We start from the raw sequence: 26288 nt of genomic DNA on the forward strand, positions 1-26288 counted from the left end.
TTGAAGTCGCCATAATGGTGATCAGTGTTCCATTTGCTTGGGATCTTGGACCTTGTATATTCATATTCAAATTTCTGATTAACTCTAAACGAACTTTGTTTGGCCTTTACATTTGGATGCCATCTCAAGACATAAGCGAAGTAACTGTTTTCTTATATCCTCCATCAAGATGGAGAGAATAAAGAGAGGATCACGCTCAGACCCCACAGGAGACCCCATTACTATCAAGAACCTTCAAACTGAGTGTAGTAGAGTTCTTTAAATGAACATGGTTCATCGGAATGAAGACATCCAGGGGGAGATGGGTTATGTTATTAATGCGTGTCACTGTGGGATTATGGGAAATCCTACCTCTGAGTGTGCGAATAACATTGGAATGTTCACAATCCAGGAACATGGATGAAAAACACACATGACAGATGAACTGCAAGTGAACTAGAAATTATTAACGTCCAAAAAGAAGACTCTTCCAAGATCCAATTACAGCATTATGGAGAATCTAAGCAAGTGAGAAGGTTAAGAGAGAGAATTTAGGATGCAGAGATTTGAATCGTTGCCCCAAGACACTTCAGACTCACTTCCTGTAAACATTTCATAAATATCTCAATGCACGTGTACGATAACACATACACATGTAATTAACTGCTCTAAAGTGTTGGGTGGGTCTAGCACCATTGTCTTGTATTAATCTTTGTACATTCATTGTCTTTTACACAACAAATTTCTCAAATCCATCAAATTACCAATGAAAACTCCAATAACTGCAGGGAAGGACCATCTAAACGTATAATTCGTGTCTTGTGTAGCATTACAATGTCTATGCTATTCAGAGCCCAAAGGTAAGTGGTCCAATCCAAAGCAAAGACTCAAACAAGGTAGGTTGAACATGAACATGGCAACTAAACAGACAAAATCAAAACATATTCAGTATCTGTTTACATGAGAGGGATGGGAAATATTGTGCACGCTATCTGTCTTTGTGTCTCTGGTGTGATCAGTGTGCCATCTGTCGGACCAGAGAAATCTACTTGATGCAAAATAAATGACCTTTTTTATGTATTTGAAATTACAGTACATTATATATATATATATATATATATATATATATATATATATATTGTACTGTATAACCAAAGCATTTACAAAAACAAATTCTGACCCCAAACTTTCGAATGGTAGTTTATCTTATCTGATCAATCTTATGTCATTTATTTGATCAAAAATAAAGTAAAAACAGTAATATTGTGAAATATTTTTACAATAAAATAAAAGTTTGAATAAATTTTAAAAAGACACATTTCTGATTATTATCAATATTGAAAACAGTTTTTAATTTATATTGTGTATACATATATATGGTGTGTGTGTGTGTGTGTGTGTGTGTGTGTGTGTGTGTATATATATAAATATAAATATAAATGCACTTGTCCGAATAAAAAAAGTTGCTTGTCCGGATTTATATATACAGTATATATTTTTTGTTATAAATATAATTTATTCTGAAGCAATATTCTCATCAGTGTTCAATCAGCTTTTTAATTTAATATCTGCATATTGTAATATCTGCACCTTTAAAAGGGCACCCCCCCCCCCCCCCCTCCAACCAATCTTATTAAATGTATGCTTCATCTTTCATTTTAAATTCCTAAATTTGATCAATAAATTATTTATCATAAGAAGACACTATAGGGCCATTACCCTAGGTAGGGCTGATCAAATTAAATCATTTACACTGAAAAATTACTGAATTGTATTAAATAATGTTATGAGATTGTTTTAAATCTACAAATTAGAAATGATGGAAAGAATGATACTTTTAAACATAACACTAAACCGCCAGTAGGTGGCGGCAGGCGGCCGTCTTAATGAGTGAGTCATTGATTAATTCATTCAAACGGCTGATTCATTCAAGAATGAGACAGATGTTTATAAATGGGTCAGTGAATCTTTGACTCAACCGATTCGTTCAAAATGCTGAATCATTCAGTAATGAAACACGGTTGAGTGTTGCTGTGAGATGAGTTATAATTCTCCTGTGATCTTTGTTTGGAACTATTTTCGCTGCTGAAACAGAACAAAAACAGCCAATATTGCATCTAAAATGTAAATTACTTAATTTGAACTGTTTATTGAACTATTATAGGAAATCAATGTAACATTTTCAATCGTGATGGTATTCAGGAAAACAGCACTCGTCGAGTGAGGTTGCTTAACATATGTTAAAAATATAAAAAACTACACATTTTGAATTTTTTAGGCAGTATGTTGTTAACTGAGTTTTTGTATGTGCTGTCATTTGTTTAGATTTCTCCTCGAGAGGCTGCGCGAGCCTCAACAGTGCAACCTTATTACTGTCTGTAATACATTTATTATCACTATCGATTGCAACTTACAATAAATGTAACAAAATCAAAATCAGAATCATTCTCTCGTCTTAGTGATTCCCTAGCTATTTTTTGTTGTTATTGACGTTCTAATCAGGCTACTTGTCCGGTTGGGAAGTAAAATTCTCTTTTACTTGTCCCTTCAAAAAATCCACTTGTCCTGGACAAGCGTTAATGTCGAGCCCTTTATATGTATATTAGGATACTTTGACGAATAGAAAGTTCAAAAGAACAGCATTTCTTATATATATTTTTGTAACATTATCAATGTCTTTACTGTCACTTTTGATCAGTTTAATGCATCTTCGCTCAATAAAAGTTTTAATTAAAAATTAATTCATTAAATAATTTAACTTTTGAATGGTAGAGTACTTCTGAAAATAATGTGAGTGATGCTTGGCAGTGCATAAATTGCCACCATATAATTTGAGTCCCTTTTTTAATATCCGTTTTACCGTTTTAGCATGCTCACGTCAAGCTCGTCAACATCATGTGACCTTTCCATTACAGCCTTATTCGGATGAAAGTGAGATTTCCGATCAGGTCGTCTCGCTGTTTAAAGCATCTGTATAAAGTACTCCAGTTTTATTTACACACAGAAATAGTGGAAAAGAAGCAGAGAGAAACTAGTAAAAAGGATTCCTTTTGGCATGTGAGACAACAGCACAAGCTTGCCCTAAAATGCCAAAACATCCGCTTTAAAAGCCTGTAAACAGCCTGAGTAACAGTGGATTTAGAGTAAATGGAGAAGGGATGCAATGACAGTCACCCCTAACGTGACCGTCAAGGAAAACATAAACCCAAATCCACTTCAGCGCTTTCCTGTAAGAGACATGTTTGTTTCCTGTTTCCCATAGATTAAAAAAATAGAAGTGAGGTTTTGTTTCCCAGAGATGTTCAAAAGTCTTTCATCTGGGGTCTGAGTCTAGTCTGAAGTCTGAGTCAAGTCTGTAGTCTTTATCACTGGAGTCTGAGTCAAGTCTGAAGTCTTTACCACTGGAGTCTGAGTCAAGTCTGTAGTCTTTACCACTGGAGTCTGAGTCAAGTCTGTAGTCTTTACCACTGGAGTCTGAGTCAAGTCTGTAGTCTTTATCACTGGAGTCTGAGTCAAGTCTGAAGTCTTTATCACTGGAGTCTGAGTCTAGTCTGAAGTCTTTACCACTGGAGTCTGAGTCAAGTCTGAAGTCTTTACCACTGGAGTCTGAGTCAAGTCTGAAGTCTTTACCACTGGAGTCTGAGTCAAGTCTGTAGTCTTTACCACTGGAGTCTGAGTCAAGTCTGTAGTCTTTATCACTGGAGTCTGAGTCAAGTCTGAAGTCTTTATCACTGGAGTCTGAGTCAAGTCTGAAGTCTTTATCACTGGAGTCTGAGTCTAGTCTGAAGTCTTTATCACTGGAGTCTGCGTCAAGTCTGAAGTCTTTACCACTGGAGTCTGAGTCAAGTCTGAAGTCTTTACCACTGGAGTCTGAGTCAAGTCTGAAGTCTTTACCACTGGAGTCTGAGTCAAGTCTGTAGTCTTTACCACTGGAGTCTGAGTCAAGTCTGTAGTCTTTATCACTGGAGTCTGAGTCAAGTCTGAAGTCTTTATCACTGGAGTCTGAGTCTAGTCTGAAGTCTTTATCACTGGAGTCTGCGTCAAGTCTGAAGTCTTTACCACTGGAGTCTGAGTCAAGTCTGAAGTCTTTACCACTGGAGTCTGAGTCAAGTCTGAAGTCTTTACCACTGGAGTCTGAGTCTAGTCTGAAGTCTTTATCACTGGAGTCTTGAGTCAAGTCTGAAGTCTTTTGTCATGAGTCCGAGTCAAGTCTGAAGTCTTTTATCATGAGTCCAAGTCGAGTCTCGAGTCATTTCATGCCTTACAAAAAAAAAACACATTATAAACTCAAAAATCCTATTATTTGTATTATATAGACAAAATATATCTTTCTATTATCTGTTTTGTTTGTAATAAAGGTCCTAAGATTTAAGGGATAATGTAAATCCAGCTTGTTACTTTATAATCCATTACAATGTATAAAACAATCGTCCTGGCAACAAGACAAGTAGGTAATTTCAATACAATCGCTAAGTGGACGCAAGATGGCGCCAGTTGCGGTTTGCATACAGTAGTTTGTTATTTAGCGGCGTTGTTATTGACAACAGTCATTATCTGAAAATATCAAACCTCTGAATGTTTTAAGTCAATAGAAAACTGTATGCATGCTGATTGCGATATGTTAAGATATGCTCTTTAAGTAATAAATGGATTAAAATCCTTCCATCTCCTCTCTCTATAGAAATACATTAAGAGATAGAAAAGCTGCGAAAAGATAGATAAAAGTAAAACATAATGCTATAGAGAATGCGAATGTGATGTCACACGTTTCACTCCATATTGCATTTCGGGAAGGCGGCGCCATCTTGGCAGGATACACTATCCGTTGCCATGGTTACTTCAACAGTGAGACAGAAAGAAATAGCGGCAGAGAGAGAGCAGCTTGATATTTGTTTGCATTTTGCGATACGGCGCAGTTTCTTGGGAATAAATGGAGAAGGAGGAAGCGAAAGGAAAGGGGCTCTATCGGGAGAGACTAAATTACAACAGCAGGCAGCGTTATTTAGAGAAACTAAATTAATTATTATGTTTAATGTTTATAATATGTATATTATGTATTTTCACAGTGTTGTTCTATAAAACCATATGATTACTTGCTTTTGATATTTTATTTGAACCAATCATTATTGCCTCATTGTTATTATACATGTATTTTAAGTAAATTTAAGCCTTTTAAAGGCTTGGGTCTATTTCTATTACCACAAAAAAAAAATCTGATTAATCGATTAATTGACACAAAAAATTCGAAGAATTACTCGATTACCAAAATAATCGACCAATTACTCGATTGCCAAAATAATCGTTAGTTTCAGCAAGTGTCCAAGTAAATATTACTCATTACAAATTTTTTTTTTTTTCTATTTTTACCAGAATAAATATGGAAATATGGAATTAAACTAAATTCAAACTATTAATAAAACACTGGTGCAGATGCAATCTGGCATGACCGAATACAAAGATATTTAACTTCACACCTGTTTTTGATGCGTAGTTTCACTCCTCCGCTGCATCTGCTGTCTCTGGAAGGACTAAGAGGACGCCGGTCAGAACAGCAAGGGCCTGGACAACACTCTCTACAAACACAAACAGAAGTTTAGGTTAGAAATTCACTCTTTATAAAATCGGAGACAATTAAAGTGCTCATATCGTGGAAAACAGAACAGCTAAAATAAAACAAAACATGATTTCAATGTCCGTAACTGATCAAAACGTCCTGCTCAGTTCAGCCAGAACATCTCTGAACTTATTCAAAGATTGTCATGATTATGACATCACAACCATGAGCTCATTAAGTTAAAAACCGGTCAACAAAAAGTGTGTGAATGCTCCCTAAGAAATGCATGTGATGGACATGACTAAACAGGGCTCGACTAGTTGAATGTGAAAATATGTAATTTTGCACATCCCTAGTCTAGACACATTATAAGCTCATTGGTTACTTTGTAGATGATGCGTGTCTGTATGTCTTTAGATGATGTATTTTTGGAATTTGGAGAATCAATGTTGGTCAGAGAGTGAGAACTCATTTAAAAGTCCACGTGAGTGTATTGTGTGCACGTTTGGGATTGACTCAGCTCAAAAGCTGTGTTGTAGTGGCAGTATTTGACAAAGGAGGCACCGGCCGGTCCATTCACCACATGCTCACATGGATGTCATACATGGAGAGTTTCTATTAACCTGAAGGACAGGATATAGTGAAGCCAAGCCCACTGCACACTGCTCTGAAGTAAAAAGCATTATACATACAATTCATATTAGTTTTATTTCATGTACATGTAAACGCATTTATATTTATCATGATAGAGAGATATCATCTCCTTTCTTCTTATTATTATTATCACTAGCTATGTTTACATCTACCTATTTTTATGCGCATTTTGGGATATCATATAAAAAAAATGTGATAGATGGAAATGCCAAGATACGCATAAAAAAACGTATGCGCTTAATTGAGACGGATACATTTTTTATATGATAAGAAGACCTGCACATACATTGCTATGGAAACATATCGAATAAATCCCTCGATGCACAACAAAAAAAACCTCTATTATTTAGCCCTATTCAGACGGGACTTGTTTAACATAGAGAGGTGGGGTAAAGTAATTATTACCAGAGCTTCTCTGTGATTTTAGTCCCGTCCGAATGTGCCATCTCAGTAATCATTACGGACACTGGGTCTCATTCATGAAACATTCGTAAATATACGATTAAATATGTGCGTAAAGAGACCTTCCCGAAAACTCTTCTCCTGATTCACAAATACTTCGCAAACGTCAGATGTGATAGTGAAATGTGTGTGTGTGTGTGTGTTAATGAATTCCAGTCAGTCGTAAATGGGACGCACGTGCACGCTCATTCTCTCAATTACCATAAATCCCGCCCATTAAATCCGACTGACAACTATATATGGGCATCATATTATGACACCAAACGAAGGATTTCAACATGTCTTCTCAAAAGCGAATGAAAAAGCGAAATTTCTCAGATGCAGAAATTGAAGTTTTATTATCAGAAGCTCATTCAAAACGCCACACTTTATTTTCAAGCGTACATAGTGGAGTATCAGGTCCTAAAAAAAAGGAAGCTTGGCAGCATATTACAGATGCAGTTAATGGAGTTTCATCTGTTAATCGAACAGTCCCAGAAGTGAAAAGAAAACGGTTCGACATGAAGCTTGACTGCAACACTTGTGACTTGCGGACTTGTGTTCCGTTTGCAGATGCTATTACTGGCTCTCGTAATAAAAGTAAAAATAAAAACCGTATGTAATTACTATATATATATATATATAATGCTGTGTAAATATGTACCTGATTAAGGTGAATTAAAACGCAGCCTTATTAATGAGCAAAACGTTCGGATGTTAAACGCACTATTTACGCGTGGCTGGGAGCAGGTGTAGATTTCCTTCGTACCAACTAACATTTGGAAAATACGAACATTTTAATGAATCCGAAAATTTACGCCAGAACCACTTTACACACGATTTACACAAAAAAATCGTTCTGCTCGTGTTTCATGAATGAGACCCAATGTCAGTAAAGATTACGGCGACTTTTACCTTCAGTAAAAAGGTCCGGAAAAATGACCTCAGGTAATACTAATCCCGTGCGAATAGACCCGCCGTTAATATGTACGTAAATATTTCGCTGCGTTCCCTGCTTTATTCACAAATGTATTAAGCGATATTCCAATTTTGCGCATAAGTTAAATTAAATTAAAAATTAAATTTCCTAAGGGATAAATAAACTCGAACTGAAAACAATTTCAGGATTCTTTGATGAACAGAAATTTCAAAAGAACAGCGTTGGATTCCCTTTTTTATTATTCATTTATTCATTATTATTATATTTTTTAAATGGGTGTGAATGTTCCTTTATGGCTCTCGTGTTGGGATGGGAGGGCGTTTCTTTTCTCTCTCTTTTTTTTTCTTCATGAAAACCTTTCCCTGTAAATAATAATAAAAAGAGGTTCACCAAAAAAAGAAAAAAAGAACAGCATTTATTAGAAATCTGTTGTAACATTATAAATGTTTTACTGTCGCTTCTGATCAATTTAATGCATCCTTGCTGAATAAAAGTATTAATCTCTTTCAAAGCAGAACAAAACAAATCTAACCCCTCATTTAATTTTATAGAAACTGAATGTTTATTCGCTGTAGAAAAAAATATAACAAAGCATTTGGTGTGGCAAGTGCTATGAAAGACTATTTCATACGCTGCAACTACAAGAGCTTAGACAGCAAAACAGCAGCCCTCCCATCTCACTGAGGATTGGTGCGAGAGAAACGCATGTAATGTTGACACAGCATTCCTATAGTTAGGGACTGTGTCATCACTCCCTTTTTAAAGGCTTTTTGAATAAAAGACAACACAAAGACATGCCAAACAAACCCAGCATAAACGTTCACTTAAAGAGACTAAGAGTCTAAAAACAAAAACACAACAATTCTCACCCTCACGTCATTCCAAAACCAGTATGACTTTCTTTCTTTCCAGCATTGGACATGAAAAAAATAAAATAAATATAATATGATTGATTGTGTGAATAGAGCAGCTTTGGCATGAGCGTGAGAAAATGCCATCCCTTTAATAGTGAACAGCATTCACATACCTGTTTTAAATGTTCTTTCTTTTTTTAAAGCTTGATTTATCGCTCTCTCTTCAAAAGGGTGTGTTTGGCCCGACTGCTGCAAGTATGCATTGGACTCGGAGTCGTTTCGGAAAACACACTCTAACTATATCTCTATTAATCACTTCAAGTGGCCTGTGAAATGTACGGACATTTATTGGAGCGCCGAGTCTTGATATAACATCTCTGATCAACACATTAACAATCCATGATTTAGATCCCAGCGTCTGCATCTCTAAACTCCTCTGCTCAAATGCCCCAGCATTCCTTGCATACCTGCCCCCTGGAGGACCTTAGTGATCACCATAGAGACGTGACCACCATGCAACTTCCTGTAAACCCACAACGCTGCTCAGAGATACACCTACGTTCAAAAGCCGTTCAAGGGTGCATAAAAGTGCATCTGAACTTTCTATTCATCAAACAAATATGTAGGGGACCGTACATAATCACATTTGAGGATGGGCTCTTTTGAGTTTTGGACAGTAAGGGTCAAATCTTTTAAATAAATGGCTGTTTTGAACTTCATACAAAGGAAAAGTACTCTCACTGACCAATGAATACACGGAGGAGTTCAAATTCCACATGGCTGTTGTTGTCTGTGTGTGTGTGTGTGTGTGTGTAAATATTCCATGCCACCCACACGCTTGACCCTTTCCTCACAGATCTGACCTCTTCTCTTGTTTATATGCGTCTCGAGTGAAACGCACCCAACCACAACATCAATCAGCCACGCAATAATAAACGCTGAGTACAGCCGAACTCTTCGCAGAGCACAAGATGAACAAGCGCGTTGCTGAACAGAGACAGTCGCTTAGAGGGGGTCGAAGAAGACCACCAGCGCTTGTCCCACCCTGATCTATCATAAGACTGGAAGATCGGAGGTACTTAAAAGGTTCCCAAAAAAAAGTTTTCGTATTGTTATCCGGATGAAACTTAGAAACCGGTGACCTTTTCCACATTTTCTCCACTGATTTTTGTAGAGAACTACATGGAATTCTGCAGAATAGATTTAAACATGGTAAACGGAGGCAAAATGCAATGCTTTTATTTATATCTGAACATTTTAGCAATTAAAATGCAATTGTAATGGGAATGGTCTGCACATCAGATATACTGCACATCTGCAGGCATGTATATGTTTATATATCTCACACACACACATACAATGATGTATACATATACACATTGATGTGTATATATATATATATATATCAAATAAAAAGTCAAATGAACTCTATAGAGCTTACGTAGCTCCGCCCCTTTTCAGCGCTGCACTCGTTGTCTTTTGTCTTTTTATATTTTCACTGCGATCTTACGTATTCTATTTATGAATGAACGGCTCGTTTTAAAATCTTTCCGGTCTACTGACATTTGCATAATGTTAATAAAGTTTTTTCCACAAAAAAACTACTAAATGCATTTTCAACATGCGCATTAGAAAGTGTTCTGAAAACATTAACCTTATAAAACGGCACCGAGTTGCACTTTCAAATACAATACTTCAAATCTGGCAAACAAGGGGACGTTCCCTTTAAAACATGCCGCTCTCCTTGAACACACCCTTCACATGCATTTACAGATTCTGTGAAAGTGTTAAAGCTAAACCAGCTTGACCCGCTGCAGGAATGCCATCAACAGCCAAGAGAACGAACGAACAAAGAAATGAAAGAATTTGTTTTGACAGACGTCACTTCATCACGTGAAGAAAAAAAGAATGACAGAAAAGTCAAATATGATTACTTTGTTTACTTTAATAATGCTGGTATTTACATGTGCAACTAAAAATCTGATATTAGTGCTGATCAGGTTATTTGCTCTTGTGTATCATCTCTTCTCCCTAAACAATACAAAGATGAAGAGCTGACCTATGTATTCGATAAACACAATCAATATAATCTGAAAGCTTATGCAAAACAGTGCATTTTTTTTTATTATTGTTTTTTTTTTTTTTTTTTTACATGAGACAGCCAATCAGAATAACCTAGCAACTGCATAGCGACACGATAAACAAAACTTGCATTGTGGTGGCAACCCGTGCACAGCATGAACCATTCACATTGTGTCTCATTCACCAGTAACGGTATAAAAAGTGTTGAAAATTTACAGTGGATTCACAAAATGTTTGTGCAAACATGAATTTGTTCTCATCATCATTCAAATTTGAATCCAAATTATTCCAAAAAACTATGAAGAAAGATGCAGAATTATGTCTATGTCAGAATCACTGTAGGGTCAACTAGTTATTCAGTTCCTAGAAATTGAACAATCTGGATTAATCAGCAATTTATAATAATAATGATTATTATTATGATAAAATAATCCACTAATTATAATATAATATTAAAACTACTTCAAACTTTCTGGTCAGGCTTTCTCAAGCTAGCATTTGGATCATAATACGCTGCAAATAATATAATTATATTTATCAGGTATATAAACTATCCCAGTGTTACTGTATGGTCACTTAGGTATTTTATTTATTTGAATTAGCTTTAAATTGTCTCCTAAATTTAAGTGCAAATTCATGCATGAAAATGTTTATCCAAAAGTTTTACGGACGATTAGCGAAAGAGACCAATTTTCATCATAAAATATGAACATCTTGTTTGAATCTTCCGAGCATCGTTTCAGTTCATCTCCCCTGCATGCCTGCCCTCGGTCACTGAACACAACCCCCGAATGAAAGAAAAAACCAGGAACCCGATATCAGCGGAGAACAGGAAGAGACGAAATACTCTGGCAGAGGAAGAGAACAAAGGGATACAGATGAAAAATAAGAGATGATAAAAACAACAGGAGCTTTACATGGAATATTCACTTTGGGGATTAAGCGCTCTTTACACTTTGAAGCCACACCAGAAGTTCAACAAAGCTTGGCAAATAAATTAAGTGACAACCAAACACGCTGACCTTTAGTGACTCCCTCTAAAAAACAAACACGGTAACCTGACTTAACTGCATTCTGGATGAACACCTCTTTCCTTTATCTCTTCTCTTTATCCTGCATTGGCTCCATCTTCTAGCCTTTCTCTTGCTCTGGGTTTACAGCAGCTTAAAACAACGGAAAATCATAAAAACAATTCTCATTCCTACATGCCAGACAGTGTTAACTTGTGCTTTTCGGAGTATCGTGCCGTTCATTATGCAGTGTTTTTTGCGTTCTCTCGTCTATGGACAATAAACCTCATGAATTTTGGATCTAGATGCAGGTGCAAAACACATTGTTCCAGACGAGTCAAACAAACAGGCACACCAATAATCTACCTTACGCTGCTCCAAACACAGTCATATGCTAATTAAAGCAACAGTCCGTAACCTTTTGTGTGTTCAGAATGTATATATGATAAGCGAGCACATCATGAATCCATTTTCCAAACGTGTTTTTGTCTTATCAATCAAGCTGAAACATAGATAGCTACACTGTAAATAAACAGCTACTACAGCTAATAAAAAAACAACACTCCTTAAAATTTTTGGAATTAAATATATATTTTTTTAATATATTTTGTTGACTTGTGTACTTACATTATCCCAAATGTTTCCAACAAAGACTAAAATCCAGAGAAATGCCAAAATTTTACCCAGTTTAACGGCCCGTGTCATTGTGTCGCCTGTCAGTGAGACATCATCCCCGCGTTACCCTCGACTTCCGGTTTTACTTCCGTAGAAACCAAATACGCTTTAATATGTAGTGTTTTATTAGACAGGCGAGCAAATGTTGTGGCAAGCTTTATGTGTGCGTTTGAGTGCTGATTTGGCTATGTGTTATATATAGGCAATTAAAGGCTCATTACTATGATTTATGGCTTATTAATGTGCATGCACGATTAGTCGACTAATCGCTTAAATGAACGACCACTAGTCGACTAGAAAAAACTTTAGTCGAGGGCGATATTTCAAATATTGATTTTCTAGTGTTACATTTCTTTAACTTAAAAACTCGTTGGCTATTCTCAGACACCAGAGGCTAGTAGATCAACGACATCAAAGCAGATGGGATATTCTTTAAAACGTCTTCTTCATTCGGGTTCGAACAGCGTGAGGGAGCGCAATAATGACAGCATTTTAGCAGATTTCTTTTGGCCGTAAAGCAATTGTTTACATCGCAAGACCTGATATCACGCGAGACTTCCTGATGCGCCGGCCGGCGACGCGGCGGCCGGCGACCCGCCGGCTCAAAGTTGCAAGTGCGGATTTTCCGCTCACGGGCACCAGGGGGGTGCGAAACGACCACCATTCAACCCGAAATAAGTAATGTAACCATTCCAATGACTCCGAAGCTGTTCAGTTAAGGTAAAAAAGTTACTTCGTTCACCTTTAATAAGCCGTGAAAAAGGACTCAATGTGGTGCTCGAGTAGCACGCTGATGGACACAGCCGAAGCGAGAGCACAGATGCCGCCTCTCAGATGCATGCAATCCCAATTTCACTACTCGTTCAGTTCATTGCACTTGCACGATCAAATACACACACATCGCGTGGAGCATTCATGTAAACAGTCTAATTTATAACAAAAATAAATCACTCACTGTTTTTGACCGAATCACTTTTTTTATCTTTAATATGAATCAATTTATATTCAAGTCATACAGTGAAGACTATACAGTGTTTAATTTACATTTGATTATTCAATTTCTGTATTTCTTAATGTTAAACAAGCCTATAGGCTACTGTACCTGAAAAACTTAGTTTATTTAATTTGTAAATTTTATTTCTCCTATTGTTTGTAATTTGCTTCTTTATTCCTATTTTTAATTTCAAAAATAAGATAAAATTGCCTGCCTTGATTTATTACAGAAGACTGCCAGTCATGTGTGTAATGATTGCAGTCAGCTCAATAATAATATTGGGTTGACTAACATAGGAAGAAAAATTAAATAAGGTTCACATTTAATTCAGTGGGATTTTTTACTTCAAGTCAAGACCAATTAAACGGTCTATCACAGTCAAATAGGAAAAGTAACACAAAACAGTAAACTAGAATCAAATCAATGCATATATCGAATCGAAATTTGATTCAAAATCGAGAATTTAAAATTTTGACCTCAAGAATTGATATTAATCGAATCGTGAGGTACCAAAAGATTCCCACCCCTTAATGTGAATTTAAGTGATCAAACAAAACTGTAACAAAGTTCAAGTTCAGGGAAGAAGAAGGTGGGAACCGGTAAACGTAACGTAACGTAACTTTAATCGTAAAATAAAAATAAACAACAAAACGAAAGGAGCGGCAGCGGCCAACTGTTACGGTTTTGAAATAGCGACCTCTAGCGGCAAAACTTACATACTGTGCCTTTAAAAGGATGATAAATATTACTTTTTAAAAAGAATAAAAGAAATCAGATTATATAAATGTATCTGAGCAGTATTTATCAAACACAAAAGCAATGAGAATTACGTGTGATGATAACTTGAATTTATGAATTTTGCAACATTGACACTGTTATTGATCTGAACTGAAACAACATTGAACTAAATAAAACTGAATAATGACAACATTAACACTCCTACTGTATATAACGTGAAGGTGCTTTTAAAACAATCTGTATTGTATACAGTGCTGTATAAATAAATAAATTAATGCCTTTTACCTTACCAAACACAACCATTAAACCTAGAAACTGAGCTGAAACCAGTGACGAACAGCAGAATTTCATTTTTATATCAGTAAATCATTTTTCGCAGTCTATTCAACACAAACTCAACACAGACAAGCCTTTCATTTGCATATGGAAACAGGGAGTTTATACGCAATTCTATGCAAAACAAAACGACTTTCTCACAGAAACCAAACTCAGAGCACTCACACCATGATCTCATTCATATGCAATATTAGTGATCTGTTAAATATTCAACCAAACGCACCTGGAAGCTTCACTAGTTTAACAAATTGTGGGCTAGTTGATATATAACACGCAGATGAACTTCTGTTTCGCAAGATCAAGGTTAAACTTAAGGAAACTGCATATTTTTTAGATGCTGTAACCGGTGTCTTTTGACAGCTCACTTAATAGTCATACAAAGTGACTAATGACATTTTTATGGTACAAATATTCCATGTAATCACAGAATTAATAAGGTCATAAAAATGGCATGCATAGTAATTAGAAAATGTGGTTTTAAACAGGTTTCGACTGAGTCACTGCTGTCGCTTGCCAGCTACCTATTTATATAATGATATGTAACTGTAGTGTGCTTTATTCCAAACAAAGACACATTGTTAGACACAGCAGTGAGATTATATAAACACAGAGATTACAGAAACACAACTTCTACCTGTTTCAAGTGCATGTATGCGAATGGGATTACAGTACCTGTCACGCTGACGAAGCGTCTGTCCGAGCACAGACCTAAACAAACCTGCAGTCAAACATCCAGAGCAACAGGAAATAAATCCCAACTTCACTCATTGAGGTTTAAAAGAGACTGACTCCACATACTGCACACGGACTCCACACTAGCAAGGGAAGAACAACATCTCTCTGTTGCTCGCTCTCAAACACGGGTGACACATCAGAGGCAAACCACTGCGTCCTCTCAGCCAATCAGAGGAGCCACAGGGTGATGTCACAGAGCAGGTTCCTCTCGTCCTGCCTCTCTCTCTCTCGTTCTGCCTCTCTCTCGTCCCTCACTTTTCCTCATTCAAGCTCATGCTAATGGGCTCATTTTCACCTTCCATCACAGTTTGTATACATTTTATCCGTTCATTTACACGACAACGGTGTTTTGGGGACCTGCAAATGCAAACTGCAATTTTGAAAACAGGTTTCCAAGTGCAAGCAAGTATTTTTGATCAAATAAATGCAGAAATGATGAGTATAAGAGACTTCCTTTCAAAAAGAATAGTGGCACCTGCCTGTCCTTTCATACATATATATATATATAAAAGGGCAGGTGGGTGGCAATATCAGGAAAGGCTCTTGAATTGCTCTAACAGGTGGGAATAAGGAAAACCCGTCCTATTCCACACCTGTTTTGACTCCTGCGCCTTGCATCTGTGTGTGGTGAGCTGACCGTCGCCATAGAAACATACAAACCTTGACCACCACAAAGCATTCAGTCCAAACGAGGGGGTGTTACCGGCTACAAAAGTGCTTGTATGTGGGTGGAGGAGGGTGTTCACATCACAGATGCGAGTATAACGCAATAAACGGCATCTGGGCCTGTTAGTTAGAAAAGCTCAAATTAAAGACTGAGATCTTTGCATCAGATGCCGCAGTAACGGGACTCTGACAATGTGACCTATTTAGACACTTTCCAGCATCATGCATACGGTTTCCCTCGCTGAAAGCAAAATGCTGTGTGAAGCAACAGAACTACAGCCAATAAGAACATATTTATAGATAGATAGATAGATAGATAGATAGATAGATAGATAGATAGATAGATAGATAGATAGATAGATAGATAGATAGATAGATAGACCAAACAAACAGCCAATGCCTTGTGCAAACCCACAACCATTGGGCTCAATTAGAGTTTTTCTCCATCTCTCTTTCTATTTCTCACTGTTTCTGACAGTCTCATCAACAGGTCAAATAAAAGGCCACACAGTAAATACTGTTTGTTTAATTTTATAAGCCAGTGTCTCTCTCTCTCTCTCTCCCTATCCCAATCTCATTTGTATAGTGGTCTGGCAGAGTGCACCGAAACGCGTTATGCAACAAGCTGTATAACTGCCATAATAATACTGATCCATTTCCCTGTGTTGATATAAACAAACCAAAGGTGTCTGCTAGTATCTAATGCCCCGACCAGCCTATAATAAAACAGGGCCAGGTTCACATTAGCATGTGATCAGTTTCAGGTGTGTGCCAAGGTTCAGATGTCCCGATGTGCAGTCGGATACACGTCTGTGTGTGTGTGTGTGTGTGTGTGTGTGTGTGTGTGTGTGTGTGTGTGTGTGTATGTGGTCAGGTAGAACCTCACCAACTGCATCATGTCTTATTAAACCATTACCCGCCCTTCATGCATGCACACATGCAAATGTTTGATTAAACACAGAGTGAACATAATTAAATCTTACTTTACTGTGGCTTCACGATCATTGTCACACAAGCCTGGTCACACACACACGCACACACCTGAAGGCTTTGGTTGTGTTTCACAGGACAGGCAAATCTGCGGCACATCTCTGGACCAGTCAGGTAGCATTTTACTGTGGCTTCACGATCAATGTCATACAGGCCAGGTCACACACACACACACACACACACGAAGGCTTTGGTTGTGTTTCACAGGACAGGCAAATCTGTGGCACATCTCTGGACCAGTCAGGTAGCATTTTTGCCGAATGTGAATGCCGAAAGTTTACAGATATTTTATTCATTTTAGGCCTGGAGCTTAAAAGAGATTCAATTCAATTTTCCACAAGAACCAACGAGGTTCATTCTCACGTTACGCAGCGCTTTTGAGCTTCCTCAGGAACCAATGAGGTTTGTTCTTGCGCATCAAGCAGGTTCGGTTGAGCTTCTGTTTATGTTTGATGATCACTGTTTATCTGTAAATAAAAAAGAAATGAAATCTGTTCATCATATAAAGCGATCCGAGTATCTCCAGAAAATTTGGACTAAGCAGCTCAATTCATTATGGACTAGTTTTACGACCTATGCATTAACTTTCTGAAGCGTCAACGTTGTAGCTGTCAATGGAGGGACAGAAATATCTCAGACTTCATCAAAAGGATCTTCATCTGTGATCTGAAGATGAACGAAAGTCTTGCGGGTTTGGAACGACATGAGAGTGAGTAATTAATGACAGTTTACCTAACTAACCCTTTACCTGTCGGACTGTCAGCAAGCTAAAATCGTCTTGGAAAAGAAATGTTTCCTCTAAATTCATCCTCCTTAAAGGAGCAATGCTACACTGTAAGTTGTACACAAAGTTGTAATTAAAGATTACTGAATATGTCTTTACATGAAAATGCACTTTAAATCTTTCTCTCTCAAAATTTCATGTTTATTTCAGTGTAACTTGCCGTTTCTTTGTACGTATTTGTGAAGTTTGGTAGCAATTTCTGAGTGAAAATTGTTCCTACACCAATTTTTTATTTAGGTGTACAGCCATAAAAACTAACTAATGCATTCACTGGTAAATTTCCCACAACGCACTGTACCTGGCCTTCAATTCTGTTTTTAACATCCTTATTTGATCTGAGCGTTTAACATTTGAGACGTGATAAAAATTCAAAATATTTATTTTTTCTCCCAAGATGATAACTAAACACCCCTGCTGAAATAAACATACAGATTTACATGACAGCAATGTAGCAAACTAGCGCTTATTTTTGCAGAATGTGTTATCTTCCACATACAATTCTTTCAAAATGTAGCATGCAGAATACAGCATACTATGCACTATGCAGTATAAGATGGTAGTCCATTCAGGACATATCTTGTGTTTCTTATGACTGTAATTAGTCTTCCAATGAGGTGAGAGAGGAGAAAGCAGAGACCGAGAGAAGCAGGCAGGTGTTCGGTGGAGGCTCTTGGCACATAAGCATCATTTAACAAGACATTGTTAAATATTTACATTGCGCCTGAGTGTCACGTTGAGACTGACTATCTGTTTTAGTGGTAAGAAAGGTTTATTTCTCTCTTTCACCCTCATAAACCAGGTTATTAATGAGAGAAAAAAAAAAGAGAGAGACCAAAACAATGTTCTTCCACAAAATGCATGCATTTTTGTTTTAACCACTAGAGGGGAAAAAGTTACATAATGTACCTTTAAATAAAGGGGTGTCGAAAGTGTAGTTTGTTTACAGCTTACGTTTAGCTTTTAACTTCTGCCAATTGTATTGGGCTGTCATCAGACGTGTCATCTTCACTGTCATTATCAGTTCAGCTGTATCACCTGTGTTTAGTCAATCATCGTTATCTGTATCACCTGTGTTTCGTTAATCATTGTCATCTGTGTTTGGATTTAAGTTCTGTCTGTTCAGTCAGTCTTTGACCGATCTCCGTTGTAAATAGTGTGTGTTCCTGCCTGTTCTGCTGTCTTGTATTTTGATCATCATTAAACCTTCATCTTGTTCTGTCTTCCTGCAACCACCCGTGACAGTTTCATAGAACACTGTTAAAATACATAATATAAACAATGATCTTATGTAAATTATGTATTATAACAAATGCCTGCAGAGGGTGCCAACGGCCTGGTGTTGTTACACTTCGCGATGAACGGTTTGCATATTTAGAAACATATTGATATATTCTTCTGTGTTGACGTAGGTTTATAAAAGATTTACCTTATAAATGATGAATGTTAGATGAACGTTATAAGCTACCCAAATGCACAGCACATGCAGAGATGGAGTGTTAAGCCGGCGACACACTGGCTGCGTGGCGTGTCCGTTTTTATTTCGGCTCCCAGGTTAACGGGTTAGAGCTTGCACACTGCCTGGCGCAGCTCTTGAGCCACGTGGAAAACGCGCGCATGCTAGAAATAACACCGACGCCTATTTTTCACGCGACACGCAAACGTGTTCGAAACGTTTCCAGGCAAAATAGAATGGGAAAAGATGTTTATATGTCATCTTGACATGAATACATGTTAAGAAATTACATTTTGATGTTTGAAAGTCTCTAGATTTTGACAAATGCAGATATAAATATAATTTAAAAATAATAACAATAATAATAATTATCGATTTTCAAATACTGCACCTGTCAATACAGAACGAAATATTCAGTAGCCTATTTTGCCGTCAATACTGCCGACGTTGTCTTTGCTGCTATATATTTATGTTTTACATAAAGTATAGGCATTCCACAACTCTTTCCCCATATGTCGAATATATCACCAATGAGGCTTATCATATGTTACCTATCAGCAGCACCGCCGTGTCAGACACGTTAATGGTGTGCAAAGACATAGAAAACGCCACGCTCACGCCACGCAGCCAGTGTGTCGCCGGCCTAAGACGTGCTCCACGCATGTAAATGATAACAGTTCATGTGGAGCATCATTTACTATGCATGAAAGTAACCTACACGCATGTAAATAAAGTGCATATATATATTACACCTGCAGGGCATATATGCGTTTGTGAATTTACAATAGCACTATGCTATAGAATGTTTGGTTACACTTTATTTTAAGGTGTCATTGTTAGTGTAATTATATATTTAAAGGGTTAGTTCACCCAAAAATGAAAATGATGTCATTAATGACTCGCCCTCATGTCGTTCCAAGCCCGTAAGACCTCCGTTCATCTTCGGAACACAGTTTAAGATATTTTAGATTTAGTCCGAGAGCTTTCTGTCCCTCCATTGAAAATGTATGTACGGTAGTCGTAGTTTTTTTTTTTTTTGACCAAAATGTTTTTTCGATGCTTCAAAAAGTTCTAACTAACCCACTGATGTCAACATGGACTACTTTGATGATGTCTGTATTACCTTTCTGGACATGGACAGTATACCGTACATACATTTTCAATGGAGGGACAGAAAGCTCTCGGACTAAATCTAAAATATCTTAAACTGTGTTCCGAAGATGAACGGAGGTCTTACGGGCTTGACATGAGGGTCATTAATGACATAATTTTCATTTTTGGGTGAACTAACCCTTTAAGTACTGAGTAATATTAAGCAACTATATGTACTTACTAGGGTTAGGGTAAGTACATGTAACATATGTTACAAGGACTCAGTAAAATAAAGTGTTACTGAATGTTTTTTTAATACATCGTGCAGCCTTACAAAACGGTCTAATGATGCAGCTCATGGTTTCTTGTCCGTGGAATGCCCCACTTCTGGTATTTTGCCGGTTACTCGGCACGGGTAAATCGCAATCGATGATTTTTTTTAAATCGAGTACTTGAATTTAATCAAGGAATAGTGACACCCCTAAAAAAGTTGCGTTCATTTGTAAGATTATCATGATGAAAAAACAAAAAAACATGTAATAAACATAACATTTTGTGGGTCACAGAGCTTATTTTCTGCAATAATCCAAAAGACATTGGGAAAATCCTTTAAGCTTTTTGTTAAGGAACCATGATGAGGCAAACTAAACAGGTTGGCCTACAAAAATATGTCATCACTGCTGCACTCTAGAAAAGGCATTAGCTCAACAAATGGGGTGAGTTTGGGGTGAAACTACCTGTTTTCCAACCAATGAAACACTAGGGTGTTCGGAAAACCTGTTTGAAAATTTTAGCAATTCTGATAGGTGCCAATAGTGGTGCAATTACATAGCCTGGCTCCGCCCTCCTACGTACAATACTGTGCAAAAGTCTTAGGCATGTTAATGTATGATCTGATCTCACCATCATCGAGTCCGTCTGTGATTACATGAAGAAACAGTACAAACTGAGACAGACTAAATCCAGAAGAACTGTGGGAACGTCTCCAAGATGCTTGAAGAAACCTTCCTGCAAAGCTACAGCACTGTGAAAAGTACTGCCACTTGTGTTAAAATGCTTTGAAGTGAGAATGCTTTCAAAAATAAAATCACAAATTGAATTTATTTATGATTTAACTTCTATTAACTAATTCAAATCTATATATGGTGTAACGACCCTTTGCGTTTAAAGCGGCTTTTGTCCAGGTACACTTGCGCATAGTTTTTCAGGGAGCTTTGCAGGAAGGTTTCTTCAAGCATCTCGGAGACGTTCCCGCAGTTCTTCTGGATTTAGTCTGTCTCAGTTTTTTCTGTTTCTTCATGTAAATCACAGACGGACTCGATGATGGTGAGATCAGATCATACCGGCTGCTGTCAGACTCCTTGTGCATACACAAATCTCGCTGGATTATTACAATTAATGTCAAAAATAATGTTTGGAAATGTAAACTGATATTTCCTACCGACACACTACAGCAACAGATATAAATAACTGACTTAAAACCATTTAAATGACCAATATTAATAAAATAAAATATATATTTAATAAAACCAATATTAACATGCCTAAGACTTTTGCACAGTACTGTACTTCCGCTCAATTTTCATTTTCCTTCAGTAGTCCGTCTTGGGTTTGCGGTATATTCGTGGGTTTTCTCCAGCCAAATTTTTTGCGGTCCAATCGGAGTGGCAGAGAACGATGACGTAGAGGTTGTGCGCTAGTAATAGTTTGAGTTGTAGGGTTACGTCACGACCAAACGTTAGCGAACAGAGTAACCCCCTTTAAGGAAGTTAACGCTTGTCAATGGAGAGTTGGCAACTGAAATGTACGAGAGTCTGGTAGGACCAGGCTAGCAATTACATGCTTCACCTTAAAGAAAGAGTATGAAAAATTCTTCTGGAACAGGATTACTCCATTAAATGCCACTTTTAAATTTGCATACAAAACCCAAACACATTAGCCAAATGGATATTTCTGGCACTGTGAATCATTCATGTGTTTTACATACCTGGCTGATTCAGCAAACGCCTCTATATCCTTCATCTAATCTGGACTGAGACCTGATCTCTCCAAGCATTCACATGAGCTTGAACGAACGCTCTTAAAAGTTGTTAATCAGCTGTAAGAGGCTTTAGGCTTGCTTCCGCTGGACATAACTAAAGATCTCCACGATTATTTGGGCCCAATAGAGTCTGGTCTATTCATAAAAGTGTCTGATCTTTTTATCCTTGCAGTTGCACATCACTTCAACATCAGCGAGAACTGACGTTTCTCAGATACCTTCCCCCTTTGACACACAGTCTCAAGTCCTTTCTCTTGTATAACTCTTCCTGAATGGCGAGGCGATGATGTCATAGGCCACACGGCGACCGTTGCCGGGCCCGGCGGGGCTGTTGCTCAGACTAAGATTGGCTTGTTGGATCTGTCTTTTGAGGCTTGACTCTGACAGGCTAGAGAGATCACACAAGGCTTAACAGAGTCAACACAGAAAACGACCACGAGAAAAGAAACTGAAGGAAACCTGGAGTACCAAAGAGTGAGTGTGTGTGTGTGTGTGTGTTCGCATTGTTGAGCTTTCCTTTGTGTTTTCTTTCCCTCCTTCCCACCGATGTTTGACCTCTGGACTCATATGTAAATCAACATCCTCCTTCGCCGGACTGTTCCACTGCTGAGCTGTTCTGACAACGCTTCTTGTATTCTGTATACACTATCGTGCAAAAGTTTTGGGTCAGTAAGTTTTTTTTTTTTTTTTAAGACATTAATACTTTTCTTCAGCAAGGATGCATTTATTTGATCAAAAGTGAAAGTAAAGACATTTATAATGTTACAAAAGATTTCCATTTCAAATAAATGTTGTTCTTCTGAAGTGTTTGTAGTGTATGTTACGTGATGTCTGAGGGTGGGGGGAAATCGGAATAAATTCTTGTTACTAAATGTTTCAAACACACTTGAAAATCTTTCGAAACTTCAACCCACATCTCAAAGACTTCGGAAAATCTAGCTCTTCCTTGGAATCAATCACTTCAGCAGCTTTGCAAGTTATAAACATAATCCTAATTCCTTAAGAATAGATATAGAGAGATCTATATCATCCCAAGAGCCAATCAAAACACAGAACTCAAATATACCCAATTTACTTGCAGTGTCTGCTCTTTTCAAAGACTGATGCAACAAATCAAGCAACTATTTATTCCTCAGATGCACTCAAAGTCGCAGCTATGTAATTTTTTTTTTTTTGCCACACTGAAAGACACCTGTGCCCCTTGTCTACGGAAATTGCATAAAGGCAGCCAATCAGATTGCAGCTTCGTGATTTGAGATTGCCCTCAATATCCCCCAAACATCTTGTTTCCTCTCTGTACCTGAGAATGACAATCCCTCGCTTTTTGCATTTCCCCATGTTCTTTCACCTCTGATCTGGAGTCAGTCTGGGTGAACGCGACACCAACACCGTCCTCACACAACCAGGTGTGACACAATGCCTCCCATTATAAGAGCATTATCCAGGCTGAGAGGGGCCTTGTGTGTGTGTGTGTGTGTGTGTGTGTGTGTGTGTGTGTGTGTGTGTGTGTGTGTGTGTGTGTGTGTGTGTACCTCACTGTGTAAATTGCAGTGTCTGATGTCATTGTCACCCCATGCCAAAGACTCACACTCACTCTCGAAATCAGAAGGATACTTTAGGAAACAGCCTATATTTATATATATATATATATGAATTAATTTGTTCATTCTTAAAAAAAATGCATTCCACACAAATCGACGTATTTTCATAAATGACGTCATCGATTACGTTGACATTTATATGTATGTACATTGTATGTATGTATGTTCATTTTGACAGCCCATATATATATATGGGCTGTTACCGCATTCGATTAATCTTTTCAGTTTAAAGCGCTAAAAATATTTAATGCAATTAACGCAGCATACATGTTTTCCATCATCCTTTGGCTTGTGTTACATTATTTGATAACTCAATTTCTATATATCCTACCTGTTAGACCTACCTAAAAACTCTTAAAGCACTGTTTACAAGGTTACATGGGCAAGTAAAAATCTGAACTGGTCTGACTGGGAAAAAAGAAAAAGAAAAAAAAAGTGCCCTGATTTATTGAAGGGAAGCTAAATGCAACATTGATTACAATAGGTTTATTGTAAGATTGTTTAAAAAAAAATTTAAAGCCTAATAAAATGTAAAAAAAAATGTATAGCTTTCAATTATACTGTAATGCCGAATGGCTATAATGGCTAAAATTGAGAAAATTTGGCTGTAAAAAAATAGGATGGAGTTTGTTCAAATGTTTGCTTAACAGTACTAGTGATGGCACACCTTGGCGAATACCAATATATAATTTTTTATTTCTCCACTACGCAGCAGTCTTTAGAATAGAAACCTGACAGAACAGAATGCATTTAATGTCAAATTCGGTATATGCATTAATCTAATTTAAAGGGAAAGTTAACCCAAAAATCAACTCATGTCATCTTTTACTCACCCTCATGTCATTCAAAACCTTTTTTGCTTTTTTGCTTTTTTTTTTTGTGGAAAACACAAGACGACATTTAAAACATCATTCGGAATCACAGATTCTACTTTTTGGAATTATGACCAACATAAGAATTTTCACCGGAAAATATCATCTGAACAAGTAAGTAACATCCACTTTTGTTCTGACCAACTAAGGGGAAAAAAGCATTGCAGTAAATCGTGCTGATTAAATCTAATGATCGCTTATCATATCACGTCAAACCGTGCAAATTATACTTTGTGCTAAAAAAAATTGCATGGGCCCGGTTGCAGTCTCTTTTTTTCTCCGAAGTCTTTTACATTTTTTCAATGGGTGAGTCTCCAGTTGTCACTGGTGATTGTCGTTTGAACCTTACTGGATCCGCCATCAAATTGATAAGTTTAATTATATCAAGTGCTGTGAGTAAAGGCTATAAATCTCCACCTCCAACATCCTCACACGCAACATAGCCTACTAGCCGAGACTCTTCTTTATGTGGACAGATGTGACGTAATGACGCAAAGACATGCTCCAATTTCCCGCGGAAATCCACCAGTAACACTGGAATTAAAAACATTATTACAAGCTTACCGTTTTGAATCGAGCTACGGCAAGCAGAGAGTTTTGAACACTGGCTGGTTATGTATTTGCTCCAAAATTTATTTTGGATAATTTTTAACCTAAAAAAGTTATTGACTGCAGCTTTAATGAATATTAAAATGTAACTTTGGAAGCCCTCGTGTATAAACTTTTTCAAAACATCAACAATGAGAGAATCACGCTTAGTCCTGGAAGCAACACAGGCTTTCACAATCATGTGTGAATCATCCTGTATCATAACTGAACAGTTCTTCAGAACTGCTTCTCTTGACTAATACAGATTATTGTGTACCGGCCCTGAAACCACAACACATGCAATACTGTAAACCACCCGGCATTTCTCACTCCTGCGAGAACACAGGCGTCTTTGTGTCGTCTGTGATGCCAGTACTCTGTAACCTATATCTGAGTGTGTGTGTGTGTGAACTCTCTCAGGAGACTAACTTTGCTCAGTCCCGCCCCCTAGAGGCCTCACCGTACACGTCCACCTGTCACCATGGCAACGCTCCACACCTGCCATATCATGTGTCAAGCATCGTTCACATGTGCTTTTTAATGGGTTAACGGTCCAGGAATCTAATGACAGCACAAAGTAAGACAGCTTCAGACCTGTACGCATGTCTTTATCAAAAGGAAAGTGTTTTCTATTTTTAGTGGTGTTAAACACGTCCACCCTGCGGCAGAAATGTTGATAACAGCAGTGCCAGACTACTTTGTGCAAGACTGTAGACTAAACCATGACTGCATACAAACTAAGCAAACGTACTGATTGATAAAACTATTTAAAGTCACCCTGTGTTGAAAAATCAAGTTTTAAAGGTTGTTTATGTCTATGTGGTGATTTTAATATGCTTTAAGACAAAATTATGTGCAAAATCATGTCAACACCATTGCTGAGTATTTTCTCTTTAAAACTGCAGTGAACCAAAGACAGTCTCAAAAAACACGGTTTGAAATAGATTTTGAACGTTTTTCTGACATCACAAACTACCTTGTAACCAATCAGGTCAACGTGCGGGCGGGCTTTAGCATATCATTACTATGCCATGAAGCAAGGGAGTCTCAAGAGAAGCCAGGTTATCCCGGTATATTTTTCTGTTGATATGAAAAAATCAGGTAGATTTAGCAATATAGCGGGTGAATTGTGTATATGATTACAATGTTATGATGAACTATATGCCTTTCTCCACTGGCGTTCTGAGTTGTTCAAAGTGTTTCTAGGGA

General features: G+C 37.4%; 1 protein-coding gene across 2 annotated transcripts in view; it reads right to left on the bottom strand.

Annotated features, from left to right (window-relative positions):
- shroom3 (shroom family member 3) overlaps positions 1-26288 on the bottom strand; it is a 65765-nt gene that overhangs the window by 21273 nt on the left and 18204 nt on the right. The window contains exons 1-2 of one of the 2 annotated variants that reach the window (XM_084386528.1): positions 14930-15116; positions 5454-5552 (exon numbers count right to left, since the gene is read on the bottom strand). Coding sequence is in view for 1 of the 2 variants with exons in the window: in XM_084386527.1 (XP_084242653.1) it covers positions 5454-5552 (99 nt within the window). In the remaining variant the exon portion in view is untranslated. Of the gene's footprint in view, positions 1-5453; positions 5553-14929; positions 15117-26288 lie in introns of those variants that run through there. The other variant, XM_084386527.1, reaches the window with a different exon arrangement.

The sequence above is a fragment of the Rutilus rutilus genome (genome assembly GCF_951802725.1).
Source record: "Rutilus rutilus genome assembly, chromosome: 18".
In the NCBI taxonomy this organism is placed as follows: Eukaryota; Metazoa; Chordata; class Actinopteri; order Cypriniformes; family Leuciscidae; genus Rutilus; species Rutilus rutilus.